Source organism: Scyliorhinus torazame, chromosome 17, assembly GCF_047496885.1.
Source record: "Scyliorhinus torazame isolate Kashiwa2021f chromosome 17, sScyTor2.1, whole genome shotgun sequence".
NCBI lineage: Eukaryota > Metazoa > Chordata > Chondrichthyes > Carcharhiniformes > Scyliorhinidae > Scyliorhinus > Scyliorhinus torazame.
The window spans coordinates 118,091,315-118,116,692 of NC_092723.1; the positions used below are offsets into that span (position 1 = coordinate 118,091,315).

General features: G+C 49.0%; 1 protein-coding gene across 1 annotated transcript in view; it reads left to right on the top strand.

The window, feature by feature from the left end:
• radil (Ras association and DIL domains) overlaps window positions 1-25,378 on the top strand; it is a 288,075-nt gene that overhangs the window by 165,976 nt on the left and 96,721 nt on the right. Inside the window, exons 7-8 of the mRNA XM_072480950.1 lie at window positions 3,406-3,518; window positions 21,987-22,224. Of these exons, the coding sequence (XP_072337051.1) occupies window positions 3,406-3,518; window positions 21,987-22,224 (351 nt within the window). The remainder of the gene's footprint in view (window positions 1-3,405; window positions 3,519-21,986; window positions 22,225-25,378) is intronic.

Here is a 25,378-nt window from a genome sequence, read left to right on the forward strand (position 1 = left end):
AACAGAAATGGGGGTCAGGTGGGAAAGTGGAATTGAGGCCCAAGATCAGCTATGTCTTACTGAATGTCAGAGCAGCTTCGAAAGGCTATGTGTTCTACTCTTGCTTCTTTTTCTATGACTCCCTCTGCCACGCAATATGTGTAGATAGTGCAGATACTACAAGAACAATGAATACTGTGAAGCAAACTGTAATAAGTCCACAGAAGCAGAAATCCCTTCACCAGAATCCCTTTTATTAACAAAACCAACAGCAGTCCAACCATGTGCATTCAGCTTGCTGCCTACTCTGGGAGTGCAGAGGATCTGACACTCCCCGTTATATACAAAGAAGAGGTTCCCTGATTGGCCCACTAATCAGGGAACTCGTATCCCAATTGGCCAATCTCAAAGGCCTGGCCTAAGTCATTACACAAACCATCGATGTTCGAAAACAACACTTCTACTGCCGAGACCACCCGGGTTTGGGTGGGTGGTCAGGGGTTGGTGGGGAGGGGTGTCTGCAGTACTCGCCAGAGCACATCTCCAAATGTTTTTCTCTCTCTGGCTTTCTTGAGTGTGCAGTCCTTGCCACCAGCCTTCAGCGAGATCCTCAGGGGGTGGAAAGGAAGTGTTGAGGCACCTTCAACCTCTTCACTCTGGACAGGCTGTTCTGAATGTCTAATCAGTCTCTGGTTGCCCTGAATCTCACATCAGTGTTGTTACAGCATCCCCATCCTTCTATCCACTTGCTGAAGACCAGCACAGCATCCTCTTGGTCAAAATTTTGAAATAAAAAGGACCAAAAACATTTCCAGTAATACATACAAAACTGAACTATTCACCCTTGCGCATTGCATTAATGCCTGTGTTACCATTGCTTGTCCTAGTACAGCTACATTTTACTACCCTAGTGGCTCCAGCATGGCTCGTGGAAGGCTGCTGACTTTCAGAGTGGGAAACTGCAGATAGCCTTGCAGGACACTCCCGAAAAGCTCTGGGCCTTGAGGACTCAGCTACAGACTGCACTACCTTGGCATGGATAGCAGCAGTCTGGTCTGGTTAATGGGCAACAGCAAGGGCACGCTCAGAATGGCAGCGGTGGGAGTAGAAATTATGTCACTGTGCACCAGACAACCAGTGCCACTCCCCTGGGATGGCACCTCAGCAATCCTAGAAGCACAGATCTTTGGCCTGAGGTGAAAACCTATATGCACCTCTGAGCACTGGTACCTGCAACAATGACAGCAGCCTGAACCTACATGCCACCAAGCTGGGCTTGCGTGGCATCAAACAAATCTAATGACCTCAGTCTGAGCTTCTATTGTAGCCCTAAGCCCTGGCTTCTTTGTGTGCTGCAATGGAAATTGAGACATCAGCCACCAGGTGATAGGTCTACAGTGTTGTCAATGAGTTGGCCATCACTTCCATACTGTAAACGATGGTTCCAGGTTCCTGCACAAAGGCAGGTGCTATGTTGGGGCTGGACCCCTTCATGATCCTCAACAGTGACAGCAGGTCCTGTGTCAAGTCTGCCAATGCAGCAAGATCTTGTGTGTATGTACATCAATGTACTCCTGTATGCCATCCCATTGACGTCCTCACTTGAATCTTCTGCAGCAGAACTATAATCTTGCCCTCCAAGAGCTGGCATACATGGTATCTTTTGCCCCAAACCTGGCGGTAGCTCACTCGTGCCCAGTCACCACATGCCAATCCCATCTCTTTGTTGCCCTGTAAAGAGTGCACAGCATTGGTATCTGAGCTGATGGCTGCAAATGTCAAATCAAGTGATGGTGCTTCTTCATCAGAGATCTGTTCATGCTCGCGCCCTTTATGATGAGGTTACACTGGCTGACCAGGTAGCTAGTCTTGGGTACCTGAAAGCAAAAATGCAGATGAGAAGAGTTGAGATGAGGGAAGGAGGTCCAATGTAAAGCGAGAGGTCCACGGTTACACTATGTGAAGCTTGCACTTCATGCTGGACAACAGCATGAAGGTGAAGTGGAATTTGTGAAATGCATAAAGCAGTAATACTGCCATCTTGAAGGTTCTTGGCTATGCTAGGTTTGGCAGTTTCAGTCACTGCGAGCCTAATAATACTTATAGCCATCTCCTCCAAGGGGTTTGCGAGATGCAAGTGTCCCTTGTCCTCCACCAGCTCTCTAACACTCTGTTCCCTCTGTAACTTTGTTCTGCAAAAGAGAGGAGTGTCAGTGAGTATGTTGCAGTGTGTTTTGGTGATGTACTTGTCACAGCTGAATAGCTGGAAGTATGAGGAAACTGTGAGATGTGGGTGAAAGGCTTGCAGCATTGGTAAATGTTTGGCGCAAAACTCCTAAATGTTAGGCTTGAACCCTGACTGATGAATGATGGGGGTTTAATGCATTGAACAATATATGATGTTGGCTGTGCAGTGGTAGGATATGGTACAGGAGATGCTTTCGCTAACCTTGATTACCCCGCATAGTCTGGCACTGCAACCAGGTCCTTAGGGTCCGACTCCTTGAATTGACTTCTACGACTACCTGATCCCATTCCCTTTGCAGTGTGAGCCTGGAGTGCCTCCTGGCCCTCTGTGTGGAAACGTGTGACCTTCTCCTCCTTTCCACTTCCTAAACTAAGGCCTACAGCAAAACATCAGAGAATCTGGGAGCCTCCTCTCTGGCCTGCTCTTTCATTGGTACTCTTAATCCTTCGCTGAACCCCTTTCACAAACAGTTCTTCCACCTGTTACAGCCTGAATGCTTCTTTAAGATGTGCAGGCTGCTTTTAAGAAGTGCTGATTAATTGGAACTAGCTGGAATGCCATCCATTCATGCACCCGGATCTCCGAAACAGCACGCAGCTAGTCAGCACCCCATTTAGCACTGGGCTGCAGGTTTACGGTGAATGGAAATGTAGTAAGTTATAAAAAGACACTTATGGAAAGCTGGTATCTAAACCGTTGGAACTTGTGCCAGCAGACAAAATCACAAACAGCTCAGTTTCATAAAGCAACTTTCAACCTAATTACTGTGGACTTAAATCCTGTGATTCCTATGAAAGATGGCAAGATGGCACAGTGGTAAGTACTGCTGTCTCAGAGCACCAGGGACCAGGGTTCGATTCCCACCTTGGGTGACTGTGGAGTTTGCACGTTTTCCCTATGTCTGCGTGTGTTTCCTCAGGATGCTCTGGTTTCCTCCCACTATCTAAAGATGTGCAGGTTAGGTGGGGTTACAGGAGAGTGGGCTTCGGTAGGGCGATCTTTCAGAGGGTTGGTGCAGACTCGATGGATCAAATAGCCTCCTTCTACACTGTAGGGATTCCATGACTTCAGGTGAATGGCATATTTTCTTTAAATCTGAAAATAAATCAAAGTCATGGGTGTATATATTTTAAAATGTTCCTCCTGAGTTTTAACTAAAACTGTTTTATTTGTTCTAGGTTCCAGAGAATCATTGCTTTCATCCACAATTTCAGCCAATGAAGAAGTCATGACAACTCTGGAAGAAGTGATCATGCACACATTCCAGCAATGTGTGTATTACATCACAAAGGTTTGTTTCGATTACGGTTGCACCATTGTCAGAAGAAAGGTAGATATATAGGATGTTTTGCTACCAAAATGCACATTAAGGGTGAGATTCTCCGACCCCCCGCCGGGTTGGAGAATCGCCGGGGGCTGGCGTGAATCCCGCCCCCGCCGGTTGCCGAATTCTCCGGCACTGGATATTCGGCGGGGGCAGGAATCGCGCCGTGCCGGTTGGCGGGCCCCCCCCCCGCGATTCTCTGGCCCGGATGGGCCGAAGTCCCGCCGCTAAAATGCCTGTCCCACCGGCGTAGATTAAACCACCTACCTTACCGGCGGGACAAGGCGGCGCGGGCGGGCTCCGGGATCCGGGGGGGGCGCGGGGCGATCTGGCCTCGGGGGGTGCCCCCACGGTGGCCTGGCCCGCGATCGGGGCCCACCGATACGCAGGCGGGCCTGTGCCATGGGGGCACTCTTTCCCTTCCGCCTTCGCCATGGTCTCCACCATGGCGGAGGCAGAAGAGACTCCCTCCACTGCGCATGCGCGGGAATGCCGTCAGCGGCCGCTAACGCTCCCGCGCATGCGCCACCCGGAGATGTAATTTCCGCGCCAGCTGGCGGGGCACCAAAGGCCTTTTCCGCCAGCTGACGGGGCGGAAATTCGTCCGGCGCGGCCTAGCCCCTTAAGGTTGGGGCTCGGCCCCCCAAGATGCGGAGCATTCCGCACCTTTGGGGCGGCGCGATGCCCGACTGATTTGCGCCATTTTGGGCGCCGGTCGGCGGAAATCGCGCCGATACCGGAGAATTTCGCCCTAAATCTTTTTATAAAGGAGCAGATGTATACGTATTTAAGAACAGGATTGAGGTTAAAAAGGGTAAGCACAGTAGCACAAGTGGATAGCACTGTGGCTTCACAGCGCCAGGGTCCCAGGTTCGATTCCCTGCTGGGTCACTGTCTGTGCGGAGTCTGCACATTCTCCCCGTGTCTGTGTGGGTTTCCTCCGGGTGCTCCGGTTTCCTCCCACAGTCCAAAGACGTGCAGTTTAGGTGGATTGGCCATGATAAAATGCCCTTAGTGACCAAAAAGATTAGGAAGTGTTATTGGGTTACGGGGATAGGGTGGAAGTGAGGGCTTAAACGGGTCGGTGCAGACTCGATGGGCCGAATGGCCTCCTTCTACACTGTATGTTCTATTTCTATGTTCTAAGTACAGATCTGGTTGATAGACCCTATGCTCCCAGGGTCATAGAATCATAATACTTGGAATGCAACTAATTGGAATAGTATAATGACAATTATTACATTTTATACAGGTGGTCTTGTGGCACAGTGCCCAATTAATTTTTTTCCAATTAAGGGGCAATTTAGTGTGGCCAATCCACCTACCTTGCACATCTTTGGGTTGTGGGGGCGAAACCCGCGCAAACACGGGAGAATGTGCAAACTCCACATGGACAGTGACCCAGAGTCGGGATCGAACCTGGGACCTCGATGCCATGAGGCAGCAGTGCTAAACACTGCGCCACCTTGCCGCCCCTGTTTCCAAGAAAACATGACAACTAAATCACTCCACTGATCGCGAAAATTAATGTTGAAAAAATAACCCTCCCGCCACAGTTTCTGCAGTTTTCCACTCCTATAAACCCCAAATGCTTACTGCTAGAATACTACTCAACTTAGCACATAGCTTACCTTTAAGTGACCAAGCAGACAAATGGGGGCCTTGGCAAGCGTTCCCTTCCTTCGACCACCATATAGAGCATCTAATTAGGGTCTTAAGAGATCACAAATCATTGGTTAACTGGCAACTTTGGGTTGGCCAGAGACAGTGTTCTGCCTGACAACGGTCAGTGATTGGGTCCTGTGTGATGCTTTCGGAGAGAACTTTGCACAAGTGTTTAAACCTTGAACGTGAAAGGAGCACACACTCGCTCTCTCTCTCCTGTTTGCTGAGAGCATTGCGTACCTGGCGCATCCTTTGGTGTGAACCTGAAATGATGCTGAGTCTGCAGAGAACGTAGACATCCTTGCCAGAAAAAAACATCTCAAACCTAGAAGGAAGAGGTACCAAAACGAAAGCCTGAACTGCAGAAATACATTGACTGGAAATCATCCCAGTGCATCAGAGATCCTCATTCTTTTATTTTTATTAATATTTTTTCTATCCCTTTCCACCATCCTTTCCCCTCTGTGTTGATTGTATGTGTGTGTGTGTATAGAGAGTGGGACGAGTTAGAAAGGGGAGTTGGGAAAAGGGGTAGTAGATAGTTACATTTTCTGTCTGTTTAATTATAATACTGTGCATAATAAAAGGTTACTTGTGTTTTAAAAATGCAAACCTGGTGACTAGTTCATTGGGCTCAACCAAGGACCTCAGGTATTTTAAATAAAATCTAATTTCTGTGTTGTAACGCTGAGTCAAGTGGGGCTGGAAGTAACCATGCACTAGCCCAGAGTGTCGTGACATGACCATGAAACTGGCGCGAAATAAATTCCCACATGTTTTTCTGCTGCCTGGAAGCTGATTTTTGGCCTCACCCTGAACGTTCTGCTCCCACCAGCCACAAAATCTATCAACTAGGAACTGAAGGAAAAATATCCCGAGTACATGCAAGTTGAGCTTCATATGAAAGCTGAGAAAATTCAGTTTTCAAGGATCATAATTGTACTGATAGAAAATGCAAATTAATAATTATTTTGAGACAATGCATTTTGAACCAACTAAGCATATTCTATTGTAATTAGCACTGGAAATTTATGGCAGATTTCTCTGTTAAATGTTGTCTATAAAATAAAGTATGCAGTTATCACAAAATGTTAGCATTACACTACATAATTATTTTATGACTTTGGAATGAATGATCTGGAACCCAGAGTTTACAAATTACAGTTGACAATATAAGGGTTGATAAGCCTCTATTGTCATTCCTCTATCAAATCGTCCAACACTGGTATCGTCATCCCTATTTTTAAGTGGGTTAACACCTCCTCTAAAATAAAGGGTTCATCTGTTAACATTGCATTAATAAATTCTAGCAGATGTTATTTTCAGCGAACTAGACTGAGTATTTTATGGCTATAAGGGGTTCTTTTGGTAAAAAGGTGAACATAGGCACTGAATGGGAGTTGTGTTAATTGGAGATGTCTGTTTGAAAGCCTAGCTTTAGCGTGGAATTTTGCTACTAGTTGCTAATCACCATACTTTTATTTTGCCTGGGGGTGCTAAATCAGACACCTGCAGGTTTAGCACTCAGGTGCTAGTTACACACAATGTTCGCAGAGCAATATACATGGTGGCATCACAATTCAGGATGGCTCAGGAACTAATAATAATAGGCTTACATTAACACTGCAATGAAGTTACTGTGAAAATCCCCTAGTCACCACACTCCGGCGCTTGCTCAGGTACACAGAGGGAGAATTCCGAATGTCCAAATTACCTAAAAGCACGTCTTTTGGGACTTGTGGGAGGAAACCAGAGCACCAGGAAACCCATGCCTACACAGGGAGGACGTGCAGACTCCGCACAGACAGTGTCCCAAGCGGGAATCGAACCTGGGACCCTGGAGCAGTGAAGCAACAGTACTAACCACTGTGCTACTTGTAAGAGACCTTACAAGTTCTCAGACGTGACACTGGAGGTCCTGATGGAGAGGCGATGTCCTTTACCCGCAGTGGGGGGGGAAAGAGTTCACATCACCTTTCTGCTCCATTTTGCTGCAGCAGTTGATGCTGCTCTTTCTGGTCTCATCTCCTTCTCCCATTTCTCCTGCAGACCAAAGGGGACCCATTGCAAAATGTTGATAAGCAAGCACTGCCTTTCCTCTGGTGACATCCTCCAATAAGGTAGATTAGCACAGAACTCACTCTTTTCCTGAAGTGTTCAGCAAATTTCTGGGACAAATGTTGACAATGTTTATGTCTTGACAAAGTCTCCAAGAGAGTATCCCAATGTGTTTCTAAAGTTTTCTTCAAATATACCTTAGCATGTGAACAGTTAAAAGTGATTAAAGCCTTTAAGTAGCGTTCAAAATCCTATGCAACAACTGGTTTCCTCCTAGTCGGCTAGTCGCTGTTAGGAAAGGGCAGTAGTTCAAGTGCTACCCACCAAAATGCTGTGCCATCTCCTTAGTGAGTGTAAACAGGCAATTGATAATTATCCCCTTAATGATGGTTCAGGCAGCCAGTCCAATTTCAAACATCAACTCATTTCAGGGATGGCGCCTTGTGCTAAATCCAGGATATCTTATTTTAAGGCCCTATCTTGGCCACCATAGATGCCCTTTAGCACCCAAAGTATCTAGAGGAAAGTGCCCCCAACTCTTTCCTGTGGCAAGCTTTGTCCTTGGGATGGTTTTTGGACATAGCAAAAGGAAACGACCCTCCATGTAGGCTTCATGTTTTCTCCAAAAGCTTGCAATATCTACTTTATCTGCAGGCAAGTGTACAATCTTTGGTGAAGCCAGTGTGGGGCTGTGGAATCTCCAAGTTTCAAAGAAGAAAGAAAGGTCCATTCTGTGCAACAAAAGTTACCTCAAATCTAAGACTCAATCCCCATGATAGCAGCAAACATTATAGACATGAACCTGTCTCAGGACATGATGGACTGTGCCTGGCTTGTACGTTACTTCTGGATTGAGTATCATACGTTAGACCATAAGGCCATAAGACATAGGAGCAGAATTTGGCCATTCAGCCCATCGAGTATGCTCTGCCATTCAAACTTGGCTAATATGTTTCTCATCCCCAATCTCCTGTCTTTTCCCCATAACCCCTGATCCCCTTATTAATTAAGAACCTATCTATCTCTGCCTTCTTGACACTCAGTGATTTGGCCTGCATAGCCTTCTGCAGCAAAGAGTTCCACAGATTCACCACCCTCTGTTGTGGCTGTAGAGTCTGGCTCATGATTGGCAGTTCCTTTCCAGAGCTGGCACAGATGAATAGTGTTGACCCAAGGTGGACTGATGTTTTTCTCCTTCCACCAGCCTTTCTTTTCTGCCATCTGATCATTTCTTCAATCCTCTGCTTTTTCCAATCTCTGCCTGACTGCTGATCTCCAGGCACTCTGGTCAGCAGTAAGGAATTCCCGTGCACTAACTCCGATCCCAGTCAACTTGAAGTCTTGCTTACAGCCATCCTTGTATTGCAGACATGGACAACCTTTTGGTCTTGTGTCCCTAGCAAACTTGCCATACAGCATGTCTTTGGGAATGTGGCTGTCATCCATTCGACTCACATGCCCCAGCCAACAGTGTTGCCGCTGACTGAAGGCAGCAAACATGCTGGTGTATTTCTGACCAGCAGCAACTATGGTAGTTTTGCTCCTTTCTTATTTTTAAGTACTATTTATGTCCGACTCCAAAGCAAAATAATTGTTAAGCTTCATTAGTTCTCAGTTAACTAGATGGAAGGTGACAATTGGAAGAAAGTCATCCCCATTTAGGGAGAATCTACATAAATAAGTGAGGGAGAAAGTAAAAGAAGGATATCATAGAATCCTTATAGTGCAGGAGACGGCCATTCAGCCATTGAGCCTGCACGTCCCTCTAAAAGAGCACTCTACCTAGATCCACTCCCCCACCCTATTCCCACAACCCAGCCTGTACATCTTTGGACTGTGGGAGGAACCCGGAGGAAACCCACACAGACACGGGGAGAACATGCAAACTCCACACAGAACGTCACCCGAGGCTGGAATCGAACCCGGGTCCCTGGAGCTGTGAAGCAGCAGTGCTAACAACTCTGCCACCAATATGCTGATAACAAAATAAGTAAGATGGGAGGAGGCTCATGCAGAGTATAAACACAGAACAGTTGGCCTGAATAATCTGTTTCTGTGTTGTAAATTAAATGTAATTCTATGTAATTACCACATCATTCTTGTACGCTTCCTGGCAAGTACTCAACAATGACAGATTCAAGCCTTGGTGGAAGCATTCCTGTTTTGTGCGTCTTGTCTGGCTTGTCTTTTTAAAAATCTTTAATCTTCATTATTTTCACAAGTAGGCTTACATTAACACTGCAATGAAGTTACTGTGAAAAGCCCCTAGTTGCCACACTCCAGCGCTTGTTCGAGCACACAGAGGGAGAATTCAGAATGTCCAATTCACCTAACAAGCACGCCTTTCGGGACTTGTGGGAGGAAGCCGGAGCACCCGGAGGAAACCTACACAGACATGGGGAGAACGTGCAGAATCCGCACTGACAGTGACCCAAGTGGTAATCAAACCTGGGACCCTGGCGCTGTGAAGCAACAGTGCTAGCCACTGTACTACCCTGCCATCCGTCGTACTTTACAAACCAGTGAATTATGTTTTCTTGTTAGTTTGACTGCTGAAAAAAATAAAGGACAGTTGCAATGCTAATCACCTCCTGTGGCAACATGTGGACTAATTGATCTTGAAAGGTACCAGGACCAAAACATTACAAACTGGAACGAGATTGATGGACCTTTGCGGTAAGGCCACTTGAAAAGTGATACTAAAATAAGAAAACTTTATTTTTCAGCCGAACCACATGTTGGTTTTAAACTGCAAGGCAGAAAAAAAGGCTGGTAGAGTTTAAATGTTTCAAAACGAGGAGCTGCCACATTGCTCATGAGCCTGCCAGAATCCCGAAAGTGCAGGAAACTCACAATGCAGAAAGCCAAAAGAATCAGTTACAGCTCTTGCAGTGGTGACACATTTAAAGCAGCAACCACAAGACAAAACAAATGGCTATGGACAGGAAAATTAGAAGAGACCCCAGATTAAAGGTAACCCTCAAAAGAAAAGTTCATAGGCAATGAAGATCTCAAAGAGGAGGCAACAAAGACCTCAGAGGGAAAGCAATGAAAACCTCAAAGAAGAGGAAACAGAGACATCAGAACGGAGGCAACGAAGACCTCAAGGAGGCGGCAACAAAGACCCCAGAGGGAGGGCAAGAAAAGGTGGCATAGGGAGGGTAATGAAAGATCCGAGAGGGACGATAATGAAAGACCCGAGAGGGAGGGTAATGAAAGATCCGAGAGGGAGGGTGATGAAAGACCCGAGAGGGAGGGTAATGAAAGACCCGAGAGGGAGGGCAATGAAAGACCCGAGAGGGAGGGCAATGAAAGACCCGAGAGGGAGGGCAATGAAAGACCCAAGAGGGAGGGCAATGAAAGACCCAAGAGGGAGGACAGTGAAAGACCCCAAAGGGAGGACAATGAAAGACCCCAAAGGGAGTGCAATGAAAGACCCCAAAGGGAGGACACTGAAAGACCCCAGAGGGAGGACACTGAAAGACCCCAGAGGGAGGGCAATGGAAGACCCCAGAAGAAAGGCAACAAAATCCCCAGAGGGAGGGCAACAAAGGACACCAGAAGGAGAGCAATGAAAGACCCCAGAGGGAGAGCAACAAAAGACCCCAGAGGGAGAGCTACAAAAGACCTCAAAGGGAGAGCAACAAATGACTCCATAAGGGGAACAATGAAAGCAAAAAGTAAACAAGTCAACACTTCACCAGAGACTGTTCTGGCCAACAGTGAAGCCAAAAGAAAGGACAAAGACCAAAATTCTGTTTTGCGGGCAGAAAAAGAAGAGGCAGAAATGGGATTAGAAATCCGCTGACACTCAAGTGCAAAGTACTAGAAAACAGAAAATAATGAGGATTCATGAGCTTACAAAAGGATTTGAAAGTTAAATAGCAAACAATTGTTTGGCTGTAGTAAAGACAAGTGGAAATAAAGGTTCTATTTATGAAATGTCTTGAGTCGATCAAGGACGTCACAGACACCAAGAAAAAAAAAATTAGATCCTAGTCTAGCAACAAAAGGTGCACATTCCCGTGGGAAGGAACGGGGAAATCCCACAGTGTCTGGAAAAGCAGACAACATGTTAACAAAGAGAAACAGAGAGTACTATTTTAATTTCTCCACATGTGACAGACTGAGATGTAAAAGAACTATCAGGACTTAAGAACTTCTGACTCATAAAGTCAGAGACTTGATGTTGGGGGAGCAGAGATAGAAAGTAAAAACAAATTGTATTGTGATAAGAAGTAAAAGTATTGTAATACTCTGTTAGAAGAGAGGAAAGTTGTTTGAAAAGCAAAGGAATGTGGTGATGTGTGCCTGCATGCATTATAATACTCAGCAGTGTGAGTGTTAATATGAGACTGGATAATAGCACACCCACGCTATGATGCATACAGTCACATGGTAAGAGACTCTGGGCGCAATTCAGCCACCACATTGTGCATGGCCTGGCGCAGAATGGGTGAATCACGGGAGAGGCCCAAATCGGGCTTCGTGGCAGGCACCGAGCCGATTTGGAGTAACCCTAAGTGCTACGCCCAGCAAGGGCGTGATCCAGATAATGATATTTAAATGAGCCATTAGGCTCATTTAAGTATGCCAATGCCACATATTTATGAGGCCCCTTCATAACTCCCTTCACTCACCCCAACCCTTCATACCCCCTCACCCTCCCCTTTCGTGGACATGGCGCCCGGGAGTCACCGGCTACACCATCAAGGCCTCAACCGGGCACCGATTAATACTGGTTTTCACAAGCATGGACCAGGCTTGATGGCAACTCCAGAGGTCTTTTGGGCCAACGGAGCTCCACCGGATAGCCTGGGGCAGGGCAAGATATTACCCTGGCATTCGGGAACCCTGGAGATGCCAACCTGGCACTGCCAGGGTGTCCAGTTAGCACATCCCAGTGCTAGGAGCACTTCCTGGGTGCCAGCTTGCAGTGCCAGGTGCCCGGGTGCAAGGTTGGCACTGCCGAGGGTCAGGCCTGTAAAGGGCCATGCCCACGAAAGAGGAGGGTGAGGGGGTATGAAGGGTTGGTGGGGTGAAGGGAGGTATGAAGGGGCCTCTTAAATTTTGGAGCCTGAAAACATTGGGGCCATTAGTGCAGGGCGTCCTCACTTGGGCTGTGGGGGGGGGGGGGGGGATGGCATTGCCCATGGGTGGGGGTTTGGGGGGACCATCAACTCACTTTGAGATCGGGGCACCTTTTAAAAATTGCACCCCAATCTCTTAAGGAGCTGGTCTCACCAGCAAGTTCAGCTCCCCACTGCTGAAAAAACTTGCGTGTGTGGGTTAGACCAGGCAGAAACTCCCCAAGGCCCCAAAAACGAGCGTGGGTGAATACTGGTTTGTGTCTCACCCAAAAGGCCAGCAGGAAACACCCTGCCAAACTCGCCCAAAATGGCACTTAGGACACAATTTAGCGGAAACATTTCAAAGTGTCATTTTGCTGCGATTGGTGGGTGTTTCTCGACGGCCACATTGGCGAGATCATGGTCCGTATTTAATGGCACCCAGTGCCGAAAATGAGACCCATGAGCATCCTGCCATCACTGGCATCTCGCCATCTGATTCGCCAGACATGTGCATCAGTGTTTCACTACTTGCAAGGTGAAGCTACTTTTAAACGCTCCCTCACCACCCACTCCCAGTCAACACATAAGCATGGCAGTGCACAGACCTGCTCCTCACTTTGGGGATTTCTGACCTGGACAGGCTTCCTGTCAGACACAATGATCCTTCGCTCTCACTGACCACATATTCATCCTCTTGCAGGATCTCCATCTGATGGAGTCGGCCATCCGGAGTCATCCCCTTTCCCTGCCAGCTGAGGGAACACACACCTCGGTGGGCTTCTGGGGCACAATCTGGTGAGCACCACACAGTTGCTGATGCACGAGGTGGAGGCAAGAACATCCAAGGGAGTCAGCAGCCAAAGGTCTGCTGTATCCCAGGACTCAGATGGTGAGCGTCTGGACAAGGTTATCCCAGAGCTGATGCAGATGTTAGGGCACGGCCGTGAGATTCAGGAGGGGTCAGCGACATGCCAGCGAGTCCCAAAGGCGCAGGAAATGGCACCAAGGCCAAAAATGCTAGGATGGCCACCGCAGTGGAAAGCCTGTAGCACGAGGTCAGCATCTTGAGTGATGGTGTCCAAGGCATGGCTCAGTCTGTGACGACCATGGCAGAGGGCCTTGACATCGTGCCCCAGTCACCAAGGGACATGTCCCATTCACGGGTGGACATTGCTGAGACACTCCAGAGCGTGTCCCAGCTTCTGAGGGATGTGTTCCAGAAGCAGGTGGATTTTGGCAAGGCACTGTAGAGCGTGGCCCCGTCACCGAGGAGCATCACTGAGGGTGTCAACACCATGGTGCAGACAACGGGGAGGTGACAGGACTGGCACAGCCAGATGAAGCGGAGGCCGCTGGAGCTCACTCCAGTTGCCCCTCCATCCCACGGGGACCCCCAGGGCCCTATGGGCACCGTCAAGGAGGAACAAGTGCTGGAGGCCAACCCGGGGGCTGCCACCAAAGAGAGGACAGCGGTCTCCAGTTCTTCTGAATCCACACCTCCTGACATCAACGCACCTCAAGGACAGGATTTAGGGGTGGGAGGGGTGAGCTGATGGACAATGCCTCATCCTATGAGAATTGGATGAGGATGAGGGCCCCCTGGTCCTCCGGGCATGCTAACCCTCGCCGCCCCCTGTCCTCCATCCTCCGGCTCCTCCCGCTGGTGCAACCTGGGCTCGTCCTTCATTCCTTCCTGGTTCACCTCCTCCTCAGAGGAGGCCACATCTCCTTCCTCCTCCTCCAGATCATCTTCCCGCAGCTGTACCAGGTTGTGGAGGACACAGCAGACCACCACAAAGCAGGAGAATCCGATGCACCCCACAGCAATAGCACGGGTGGTAAATTGGACCTCATCATATCAGGTCTCTGCCTCGGTTTCCAGCCTCCACACAGGTGTCATCAGCCAGGATCTCGGCGGGAACCCCGCATGCCCCAAGACCAACCCGTCATCCTGGAATGGTTCTTAAAGACGACGGGAATCTCCGATTGTCCCAGGATGTAGCTGTCATGCCCGCTCCCTAGGAAGCATGCACACACATTTATGGTCCGGAGGTGGGGGGATGGTAGCACAGTGGTTAGCACTGCTATCCCACAGCATCAGAGACCTGAGTTCAATTCCGGCCTTGGGTGACTGTGTGGAGTTCGCATGTTCCACCTGTGTCTGCGTGAGTTTCCTCCGGGTGCTCCGGTTGCCTCCCACAGTCCAAAGGTGTTCAGATTAGGTGGATTGGCCATGCTAAATTGACCCTTAGTGTCCAGGATGTGCAGGTTAGGTGGAGTTACAGGGATAGGGCGGGGAAGTGGGCCTAGGTCGTGTGCTCTTTTATAGGGTCTGTGCAGACTTGATGAGCCAAATGGCCTCCTTCTCCAATGGTTCTAGGTGGTGGTCGCACACAAGGTGTATATTCAGGGAGTGGAATCCTTCCCTGTTAATGATGGGCACTTCCTGATGCCCTGGTGCGCGACATGCGTACCACCAATTACCCCCTGGACCTATGGAAACCTGGCGATGGCAGAGAATCCAGCAGCTATATCAAAGTTGACATAGTCAGCTGGCCAGGCATACAGGTCATCTGTGACCTCATGGATGCATTTGTGGGCTGTAACTTGTGAAATGCTGCAGAAGTTGGCCCAAGTAGACTGGATACAAATAATTGGGGGTAGGACAGTTGAGGAACAATAGTCGTATGTTCAGGGAAATATTAATTACCTCTCAATTGAAGTGTATTCCTGGGAGGAAGAGGAATTGTACAACAGAGAAAAATGTTCCATGTCTAAGCAAGGAAGTCAAGGAAGCCATAAAGGCAAAAACTAGGGCACATACTGCAAAAGCTAGTGGTAAGGTAGAAAATTAGGAGAACTTTAAGGTTCAACAAAAGAATACTAAAAATAAAATCAAAAGAGCTAAGATTAACCACGAAAGGAAACGAGCAGAAAACATAAACACGAATACCAAGAACTTCTAGAAGTATATAAAGAGGAAGAGAATAGCAAAGGTAAAGTCTCTTTAGAGGACTATACTGGTGAGGTAATAATGGGGAATACAGAGATGGCAGAGGCACTGAACCAATATTTGGCCTACCTTCATGGTAGAGGATAATAAAAAAATTCCCCAAACTGCAGCTAACGCAGAGGAACCTGGTGCAATAACCATCACTCGGGAGACCGCATTGAATAAACTAATGGTATTAAAGGCAGATAGGTCTCCGGGACCTGATAGTCTGCATCCCAGGGAGGTGGCAGCAGAGATAGTGGATGCATTGGTTATGATACTTCAGAATTCCCTGGATTATGGAAGAATCCAGTGGATTGGAAACACACAAATGGGACGCCCCTATTCTAAAAGGGGGAGTGGCTAAAAGTAGGAAACTATAGACCGGTTAGCTTGACCTCTGTGGTGGGGAAGTTACTGGTATCAATCATTAAGGGAGATGATTGTGTATTTGGAAAGACAAAGCTTAATTGTCAGCATGGTTTTATGAAGGGAGTAAGTCATGCTTGACAAACTTGCTTGAGTTCTATGAGGAGGTAACCAGCAAAGTGGATAATGGGGAACCTGTGGATGTGGTATATCTAGACTTCTAGAAGGTATTTGTCAAGGTGCTGCATAAAAGACTGATCCAGAGGGCAGCACAGTGGCGCAATGGGTTAGCCCTGCTGCCTCACGGCGCCGAGGTCCCAGGTTCGATCCCGGCTCTGTGTCACTGTCCGTGTGGAGTTTGCCCATTCTCCCTGTGTTTGCGTGGGTTTTGCCCCCACAACCCAAAAGATGTGCAGGCTATGTGGATTGGCCACCATAAATTGCCCCTTAATTAGAAAAAAAATGAATTGGGTACTCTAAATTTATATAAAGAAAAGATTGATCCAGAAGTGAGATCGCAGGGGATTGGGGGTCGAGTATTAGATTGGATTGAGAATTGGCTGACTGACAGAAAGCAGAGGGTCGGAATAAATGGGTCCTCCTCTGGCTGGCGAACTGTAACTAATGGGGTGCCGCAGGGGTCAGTCCTCAGACCTCAACTGTTTACAATCTATATAAATGATCTGCAAGCAGGGACAGAGTGTAACATAGCAAAATTTGCGGATGATACTAAAATAGGTGGGAAAGCAGGCAGTGAAGAGGAGATAAAGAGGATATAGATAGGCTAGGAGATTGGGCCAAAATTTGGCAGATGGAGTTTAATGTAGATAAATGTGAAGTTATCCATTTTGGCCCAAAAAAATAGAAAGGCAAATGATTATCTAAATTGAAATGAGAGAAAAAACCCCGTGGGAATGTCCAGCAACCGGAGCGGCGGCGTCGAACCCGGAACGCGCGGCAGTTGGAACGGCGGGGGCAGAGTCTGACAAACGAGGCAGTCGAGGCGGCAGGCCCGAATCCATGAGGCAGCTGGAGCAGCAGGACTGAAGGCAAAGCGTAGAACAGCAGGAGCAGTGAGACTGAGGTCAGTGCTTGAAGCAGCCGGAGCAACGGGGTAGACAAAGGCAGCATATAGAGGGGTCGTCACACGTTGGGTGGCTCCTGCTTGAGGCGTATATGTTTCTTTTTCTTTTGGGGAATTTTTAATGCCTGGTCCTGGGGGCAATTCATGAAGGACTAAGAACCAGCAAAGAGGTGAAAGATGTTCAAAAATCAGAGGAAGACAGCAATGAGGAAGGGAGAGAATGAGAGCTCGCCGTCGAGCGTGAGGACCAGCCCGGGGCCTGACAGGAGGCCGGGCCACTTGGTGGAGCCACGCTGCTTACAGCAGAGAAGATGGCTGAGGTGGTGGCTCTAGAGCTCGAAAAGCAGTTCGCAAAGCATATGGAGGTGATGAGAAAGGAGATGGCAGTGGCACTGAAGACATTGGTAGGGGAGGCAATTGCCCCAGTGAAGGTGGCTGTTGCAAAGGCGTCGGCTGAGGTGAGGGAACAGAGTGAGAAGATGAAGGGAGTGGAGGAGGCCATGTTGCGGCATAGTGATGAGCTCACCTTGACAGGAGATGAGCTGCAGAGGGTGGTTGAGGCCAGTAAGGGGCTGCGAGCAAAGCTGGAGGATATGGAGAACCGCTCAAAATGACAGAATTTAAGGATTGTTAGTCTACCCGAGGGGGCGGAGGGCCAGAGCCCAACAAAGTACTTTGCCAAGATGTCGGCAGAACTGATGGGGGAGGGAGTGGACCCCTCTATAAATTGGACCGAGCTCATCGTTCGCTGAGGCCTAAGCCGAAGTTAAAGGAGCGGCCAAGGCCAGTGACTATCTCTTTTCACAGATATCACATGAATGAGAAGATATTGAACTGGGCAAAGAAAGAGCAGGAGGTTCAATGGGCTGGTGTCAAGGTTCGCATCTATCAGGACATGACGGAGCTGGCAAAGCGGCAAGCTGGAGGGGTATTGGAGGAGGTGTTCAGGGTAATTTCGAAGGTGGTACATGTGAGGCTTGAGCCAGGTCCTCCGGAGGCCATATTCAGGGTATCGGATTGGCCGGGTTGGAAGCGGGTGCGGAGGCAGATGTTTTGGCCTTTGCCTCGCTGATCACCCAAAGGCGGATCCTGTTGGAGGGGAGGTCAGTTTCTCCACCTTGTGCCCTGGCGTGGCGGGGGGGATCTGTTCGTATTTTTAACACTCGAGAAGGTGAAGTTTGAGTTGAGGGGAAGGATGGAAGGGTTTTACAATTCATGGGCTTTGTTTATTATTCACTTTGAAGAATTGGATGACATCGAACATTGGCGGGGGGGGGGGGGGCGTGGTTGGACTGTGAATGTTGTTGGTGACCATGTATGGGTGGATGGTGGATTCCTGATTCCTTTTCTTTGATGGTTGTATTTAAAATGTTGAGGGTTGTTTGGGAGTTGGTGGGAGGAAGAAACTGTTGCCCAGGGAATTGATATTGTATTTGTTAGTGTTGATTGTTTGTTGGTGGATGTAAATTTGAATGAAAATGTGAAAAAGGAGAATAAAAATATTTATTTAAAAAAAGTAAATTAGATTCAAAATGCATCTGCGCAGAGGGACCTGGGTGTCTTTGTTCATGAATCACAGAAAGTCGGTATGTAGGTACAGCACGTAATTAAAAAGGAGAGCAGGTGTCCTCCTCCTCCATGGGGTGCCAAGTTTGCGAGACATGGCACAGGTGCCGCACTTTCTCTTTGTTGAGACGGAGTCTCCTGGGGCACATGCTGTGTGTGGCAACCCCTGCATGTGGGGTGTCGCCTCCAGACTACATTGGTATTGCTGCCTTCTCTGGCATCTGGCCACCTAAGCTGCCACCAGCATAACAAGGGCATCCTCTGCAGGATTAACACTACCATCCATTTTGCTATCAGTAAGGAATCGGGGAAGGAGAGAGACAATCAGCTAGAGCTTCCACCCCGGCACCCTCAAATCTTCCAAGCCTCCCCCATCCTTATGTGTCCCACCTTCTCTCAAGAGTGTCATGCAGCGAGCCAGTTGTGCTGGAGAACCTCGCACACTCAACGCTGGCCACATCAGGAATCCCTAGACCCCAGACCCTTGCCGGGAACATTAGGGAGACCAGATGTCCTCCCCGGATCCACACACTCACCCTTTGGTCACAGGGATATCCCCAGTGCTGAAGCCCAGGTCTTGAGTGTTTGATTGTTTGCTGCTGTCTCTATGATGCTGAGGTCAGGCTTCAAAGTTTGATTGAAATGCGATGCAATAATCATCATCTGAGAAATGGCACATGTAACCATGAAAATCCATTTGAGAATATTTTGTTTATTAAACGATCAAAAGTAACAAAGATTTGAAAATTAACTACATAACGTTCACAAAAACAGAACACAAAATGGTATCACCCCTCACAGGTTCCTCAACAGAAATGGAGGAAAAGCCTGAGAATGTGTTGTACTGTCCAGAACTTTGTGGTAGAAATGATCTGTCCATCAATGTGTCACTTGTTTCATGTATCAGTGCCATTCTCCATCCAGGAGGCACAGCTGTCAGACCCTCCCACACGGCCCAATCTCACCGCACCGAATCCTGGCATCCACATACTCCACCGGCGCTCAAGGTGCAGTTGAACATCCTTGACTTCCAGCGTATTTAACCCACGGTGACATGCCAGTTGCATGCAGCACTCACCACACCAGCAACAAAAGCATTCCTTTAACAGCATCATCAAGGGTCCATTTGGATCAATGTCGCGCACCAGGTCGCGCAGCGTCTTCTTGATTCAAATCAGATTGCCATCTGGACTCCCCCTGAGCCAGGTGTTCCAGGACGCAGGTATCTTAAAAAAAATTGTTCTTCTTTCTGGGTACAGAAAAGGAAGGAAACAGCAACAGCAGTCTCCAGGCATTTGCAGCCACCAGCAGGAGCAAGCAGCAAACAACCTGCAGCTGTGAAGTGCTCTCACAACTAACAAGGCCAATTCCTTATTAGCAATAGCCTTCAGCTGTGAAACTAATGGCTGCTCAAGTCCAAGGGAGTTAAAGTGACCATCAGCATAGAACCATGAACCGTGTTCGGTGCTGCAAGTGTTTGGTAGGACACACAGACAGAAGCTGCAGTTGCCCCAGATATGGGTAGCATCAATATTCAAAGATAGCTTGAAGGCCTCACAGATGAAAACCACCGACCCCCACCCCGGCCCAGGAGCGACCCTCGACCTGGAATGCTTCAGGCTCCCAACCCCCACCAAGCCCAATCCTCAGGAGGGGGGCTCCCCCTCCTCCCTCACCCCTCCCCCTCCTCCCTCCCCCCTCCCCCTCCTCCCTCCCCCCTCCCCCTCCCCCCCCCAGCCTCTCCTCCCCCCCCTTCCCCCTCCCCCCCTCATCCCCTCCCTCCCCCTCCCCTACCACTCCCCTCACCCCCTCCCCATCACCCCCTACCCCCCTCCCTCCCCCTCCATTCCCCTCCCCTCCACCCCTCCCCTTCCCCTCCCCCTCTCCCCTCCCCCTCCCCTCCCCTCCTCCCCATCCCCCTCCCCGTTCCCCTCCCCCTCCCCTCCCCCTCCCCTCCCCCTCCCCTCCCCCTTCCCCTCCCCCCCTCCCCCTCCCCCTCCCCCCTCCCCCCGTCCCCTCCCCCCCTCCCCCGTCCCCTCCCCTCCCCCTTCCCCTCCCCCTCCCCTCTCCCCCTCCCCCTTCCTTACCCCCTCCCCCCTCCCCTTCCTTACCCCCCCCCTCCCCTCCCCTCTCCCCCTCCCCTTCCCTCCCCTTCCCCCCTCCCCTTCCCTCCCCTTCCCCCCTCCCCTTCCCTCCCCTTCCCCCCTCCCCTTCCCTCCCCTTCCCCCCTCCCCTTCCCTCCCCTTCCCTCTCCCCCTCCCCTCCCCCTCCCCCCCCTCCCCCTCCCCCTCCCCCCCTCCCCCTCCCCCCTCCCCCTCCCCCTCCCCCTCCCCCTCCCTTCCCCTCCCCCTCCCTTCCCCTCCCCCTCCCCTTCCCCCTCCCCCTTCCCCCCCCCCCTTCCCCCCCCTCCCTCCCTCTTCCTCCCCTCCCCTTCCCCCCTCCCCCCTCCCTCCCTCCCTCCCTCCCTTCCCCTCCCCCCTTCCCCTCCCCCCTTCCCCTCCCCCCTTCCCCTCCCCCCTTCCCCTCCCCCCTTCCCCTCCCCCCTTCCCCTCCCCCCTTCCCCTCCCCCTCCCTCCCTCCTTCCCCTCCCTTCCCCTCCCCCTCCCTTTCCTTGGCAAAAAAATGGTGTTTTACCAACCTTCTCTTAGTCAACATAATGTGCTTACACATGTGGTAAAGCACCTTGGTCCTTTGAATGACATTGTAATGCCAGGCTCAGGCTGGGACAGATACTGCTCACAAAATCATTCAGCCCTTAATTATTACTTTAGATCTTTGCAATTGTTCCTATTTCAAGGTCCAGTTGTAAATGAGCGTTTTCTTTCAAACGTACAATATTAAATGTACAATATTAAATGTTTGAAGAATTTAAATAAATACATTATTAAACCCCAAACAGGTGCAGACTGAGATTCATTGTTTATTCTGCGCAGTAAATGGCTATAAATCCTAAAAAGAAAATGTGCTTAATCAGGGTATAAAGGTCCACATTGTGTAAATATCTCCGGCAACAAACGCTATGAATGAATCCAGATTAATCCATGTGATTTTCAAGTTTAGTTAAATTTGTATTCCTCCCCTTGAGGTCAAGTAAATTCCAGACATCTGCATTCTTTTTCCATCGTGGACTGGAATGGACATGGGACAAATTATTGACTCAGCTGAATAATCAAACATTTGTATAGTCATAAATATTTAACTGACAACTAAATCCGCTTTACAATTTTTAAAAAAATGTATCACATAAAACCAACCTGGTGGCTCAGAACCTTAAGGGGGTCATTGAACATCCACTAGAATACCCTAAGATTTGCTCAGTAAATACAAAGCACAAGAAAATCATGACTGTAACAAGGATCATAAGGAAAGCATGTTTGGAAATGAAAATGCCAGAGGCTATGGTTTTGGACATCTTTCAAATAAGGTACAGTTTGTACTGGGTGAATTCTCAAAATACCAGTCTCCGCAGTATGTGACTATGGCCTAAGTCAGAGTAGATGCATCAGTGCTTAATAATGCTATTCACTGCAAAGTGGACATAGGTTTAATTCTTGAACGTTATCTTTCCTTACCATGAAAAGTACAGAAGCGTGGATTTAAAAAATACATTTTTGTTTCTTGTTTTACAGTCTCTCTATGTTACACTTCCTGCTTTCTTGGATTGCAATCCCTTCCAGACCAAGGGTGGATATTCTGGGATGAATTCTTCTTCTCTCCCAGAACCAGTTCGAGACATCATGCAAATATACCAGACAACACTAGACCTCCTCCACCAGTATGAGGTGCACCCTGAAATTGCAGCACAGATGTTTGCTTACCTTTTCTTCTTCTCCAATGCTTCCCTCTTCAATCAGCTAATGGACAGAGGTAAACTTAACAATGTACAGACACATTTATATGGCATTACAGCAAAGAAACAGGCTATTTGACCCAACTGGTCTAAGCTGCGATGTATATCCATATTCCTCTTCATCCAGTTCTATCCACATTCCTCTTCATTCAATTCTATCACCATGTCCTTCTGTTCCTTTCCCCTTATGTAATATTCCAGCTTCCTCTTAAATCTATCCGTTTGTTGTTTGGTAGTACGGAATTTGAGTATTGCTGAAAAAAAGCTTGGCAGTTAACTGTTCCAAGGTGCATTGTCCAATGCAAAGCCTCTACCAATCAGACCTCTTTTCTCATGCAGTTTCAATTGCTGTTCTCTTTACAATTAGTATTCTTGCCTACCTGCCCTAATGCGTGCAAGATGAAAATCTTCCACAACATGTGTTTTTTTCAGCAGTACTCAAATGCGTCTTTGCTATTCACTTCAACCACTCCATGTGGCAGCAACTTTCACATTCTCACCACCCTGAATAATAAGTTTCTCTTTAATTTCTTCTTGTAGTAGATCTATTGGAGATGATCTTATAATTATGACTCCTAATTTTGTTATGCTCATAATATATCTGTCTCCGTTTCAAACCCCTTCTAACAGGTCAATATTCTAATAAGTCACTTTTCTTTTCCAGAGAAAAATGCCTCGTTTGTTCAATCTTTTCTGATAGTAATGCTGCTGGATTGTTTACAAGGGCCAGGACGTTTTCGGACAATAGAATAAAGCTTGTGTAATGAAACTTAGAGTTGATGCGGCAGGCGGTCTTTAATAATGCAGATGTTGCCTGTAGGTTATCTAGAGACCCTGCTTGCTGGGATTAATAATGCAGTGTAAATCTATCTGTACTGAGTGTGGGAAATATCTCATTCCAGATGCAACCTGCATATTCTCACTTGCATGTGCTTTTGTGTAGCATTAGATGTAAAGTAAAAGTACAAGTTCTTGTACTGCACAGAGAGAAAAGGTGGATAATCCATAAAAAATCAAATTTTTACTATCATCAGGCTTGCTTAAGAGAAATTAGGAAGCACTTTGTGTCATTCGGGATGCAGCCTCCTACATGGACAGCGCTTACAGCTTACAGCACATGTCCTCACCATGTGCTGAGTGCATAGACTGGTTCGGACAGGCATAGGTCTTTAGTTTAATCTAACATCGCGTTAACCCACAGTGAAAGTATGTTCACCAGTGTGGTGGTATGTATTAGGGGTCATGTGGGACTGTGAAGCCGTGATGCTATTGGCTGACAGATCCTGGGTCCTGGTTGGCTGCTGACTCCTGGCTCCGCCCTGAAGGCGGAGTATAAGAACCCAAGCTTCTCCCCGCCGCTTCATTCTGTTGCTGAACTGCTGGGGACAAGTCTCGCTTAATAAAGCCTGAATCGACTTCATCACTTCTCGTCTCTCTCGTAAGTCATTGTGCGCTACAATTTATTAAGCGAGCTTAAAAGACTATGGAGCTCTGGATCGCCCCAGAATGCCTGCGGATCAGCCCCCACGCAGCGAACTCGGCAGCAGTATTTAAACACTGGCAAGCATGTGTTGAAGGCTACCTCCGAACGGCCCCTGGCCGGATCACAGAAGACCAGAAAATGCAGGTCCTGCATTCGAGGGTAAGCCCGGAAATTTACCCTCTCATAGAAGACGCAGAGGATTTCCCGACGGCGCTCGCATTACTGAAGGGCATCTACGTTCGGCCCGTGAACCAGGTCTACGCGCGCCACCAACTCGCAACGAGACGGCAAAGTCCCGGAGAATCGCTAGAAGAATTCTACGCCACGCTGCTAATTTTGGGACGGAGCTGCAGCTGCCCGCCGGTGAACGCGATGGAACACACGGACATGCTAATTCGCGATGCTTTTGTGGCAGGTATGAACTCTCTCCAAATCCGCCAAAGACTTTTAGAAAGAGAGTCGCTAGGACTCTCAGAGGCATGGGCCCTTGCAGCTTCCCTAGATGTGGCCTCGCAAAACGCCCGCGCCTACAGCCCCCCCCCCTCACAGGCTTGCACGGTTAAAGCGCCAGACCATCCCGGGGGGGCCCGCTGCTATTTCTGTGGGCAAGCAAAACACCCCCGGCAGCGCTGCCCGGCCCGCGCAGCTATTTGTAAAAGCTGCGGCAAGAAGGGCCATTACGCGGCAGTGCCGGTCCCGGGGGGTCGCCGCAATCCCCAGAGAAGAACGAGCCCAGCATAGCCCAAACGCTCCACGGGTGCCGCCATTTTGGGTCCCGGGCACCACGAGGGGAGGATGGGCGCCGCCATCTTGTGACCCCCCAGCCACGTGCGATTCATGGGGCGGCCATTTTGTCCACCCCCGACCACGTGCGATCCATGGGGGCGGCCATTTTGTCCACCCCCGGCCGCGTGCGATTCATGGACGCCACCATCTTGGTTGACAACAAAGGACCCCAGCATCGACGGCTCCACGGGGTCCGAAGAAGACGCCGCGACACTACTACCACGACTGGCTTCGGTGACTCTGGATCAATCACGGCCCCGGACGCTCCAGACGACGACAACAACGATGCTGATCAACGGACACGAGACATCATGCTTGATCGACTCCGGGAGCACTGAAAGTTTTATTCACCCAGACACGGTGAGACGCTGTTTTCTGACCATCCATCCAAGTACGCAAAAGATTTCCCTAGCTGCAGGATCCCACTCCGTAGAGATCAAAGGGTTCTGCATTGCGAATCTAACGGTGCAAGGGAGGGAGTTTAAGAACTACAGGCTCTACGTCCTTCCCCAACTCTGCGCGCCCACATTACTAGGATTAGATTTCCAGTGTAACCTGCAGAGCCTAACATTTCAATTCGGCGGCCCAATACCCCCACTCACTATCTGCGGCCTCGCAACTCTCAAGGTTGAACGGCTGTCCTTGTTTGCAAACCTCACCCCGGATTGCAAACCCGTCGCCACTAGGAGCAGACGGTACAGCGCCCAGGACCGGATATTTATTTGGTCTGAAGTCCAGCAGTTGCTGAAGGAAGGCATAATCCAGGCCAGCAATAGTCCCTGGAGAGCCCAGGTGGTAGTAGTAAAGACCGGGGAGAAGCAAAGGATGGTCATAGACTATAGCCAGACCATCAACAGCTAGATGCTAACCCTCTCCCCCGCATATCCGACATGGTAAATCGG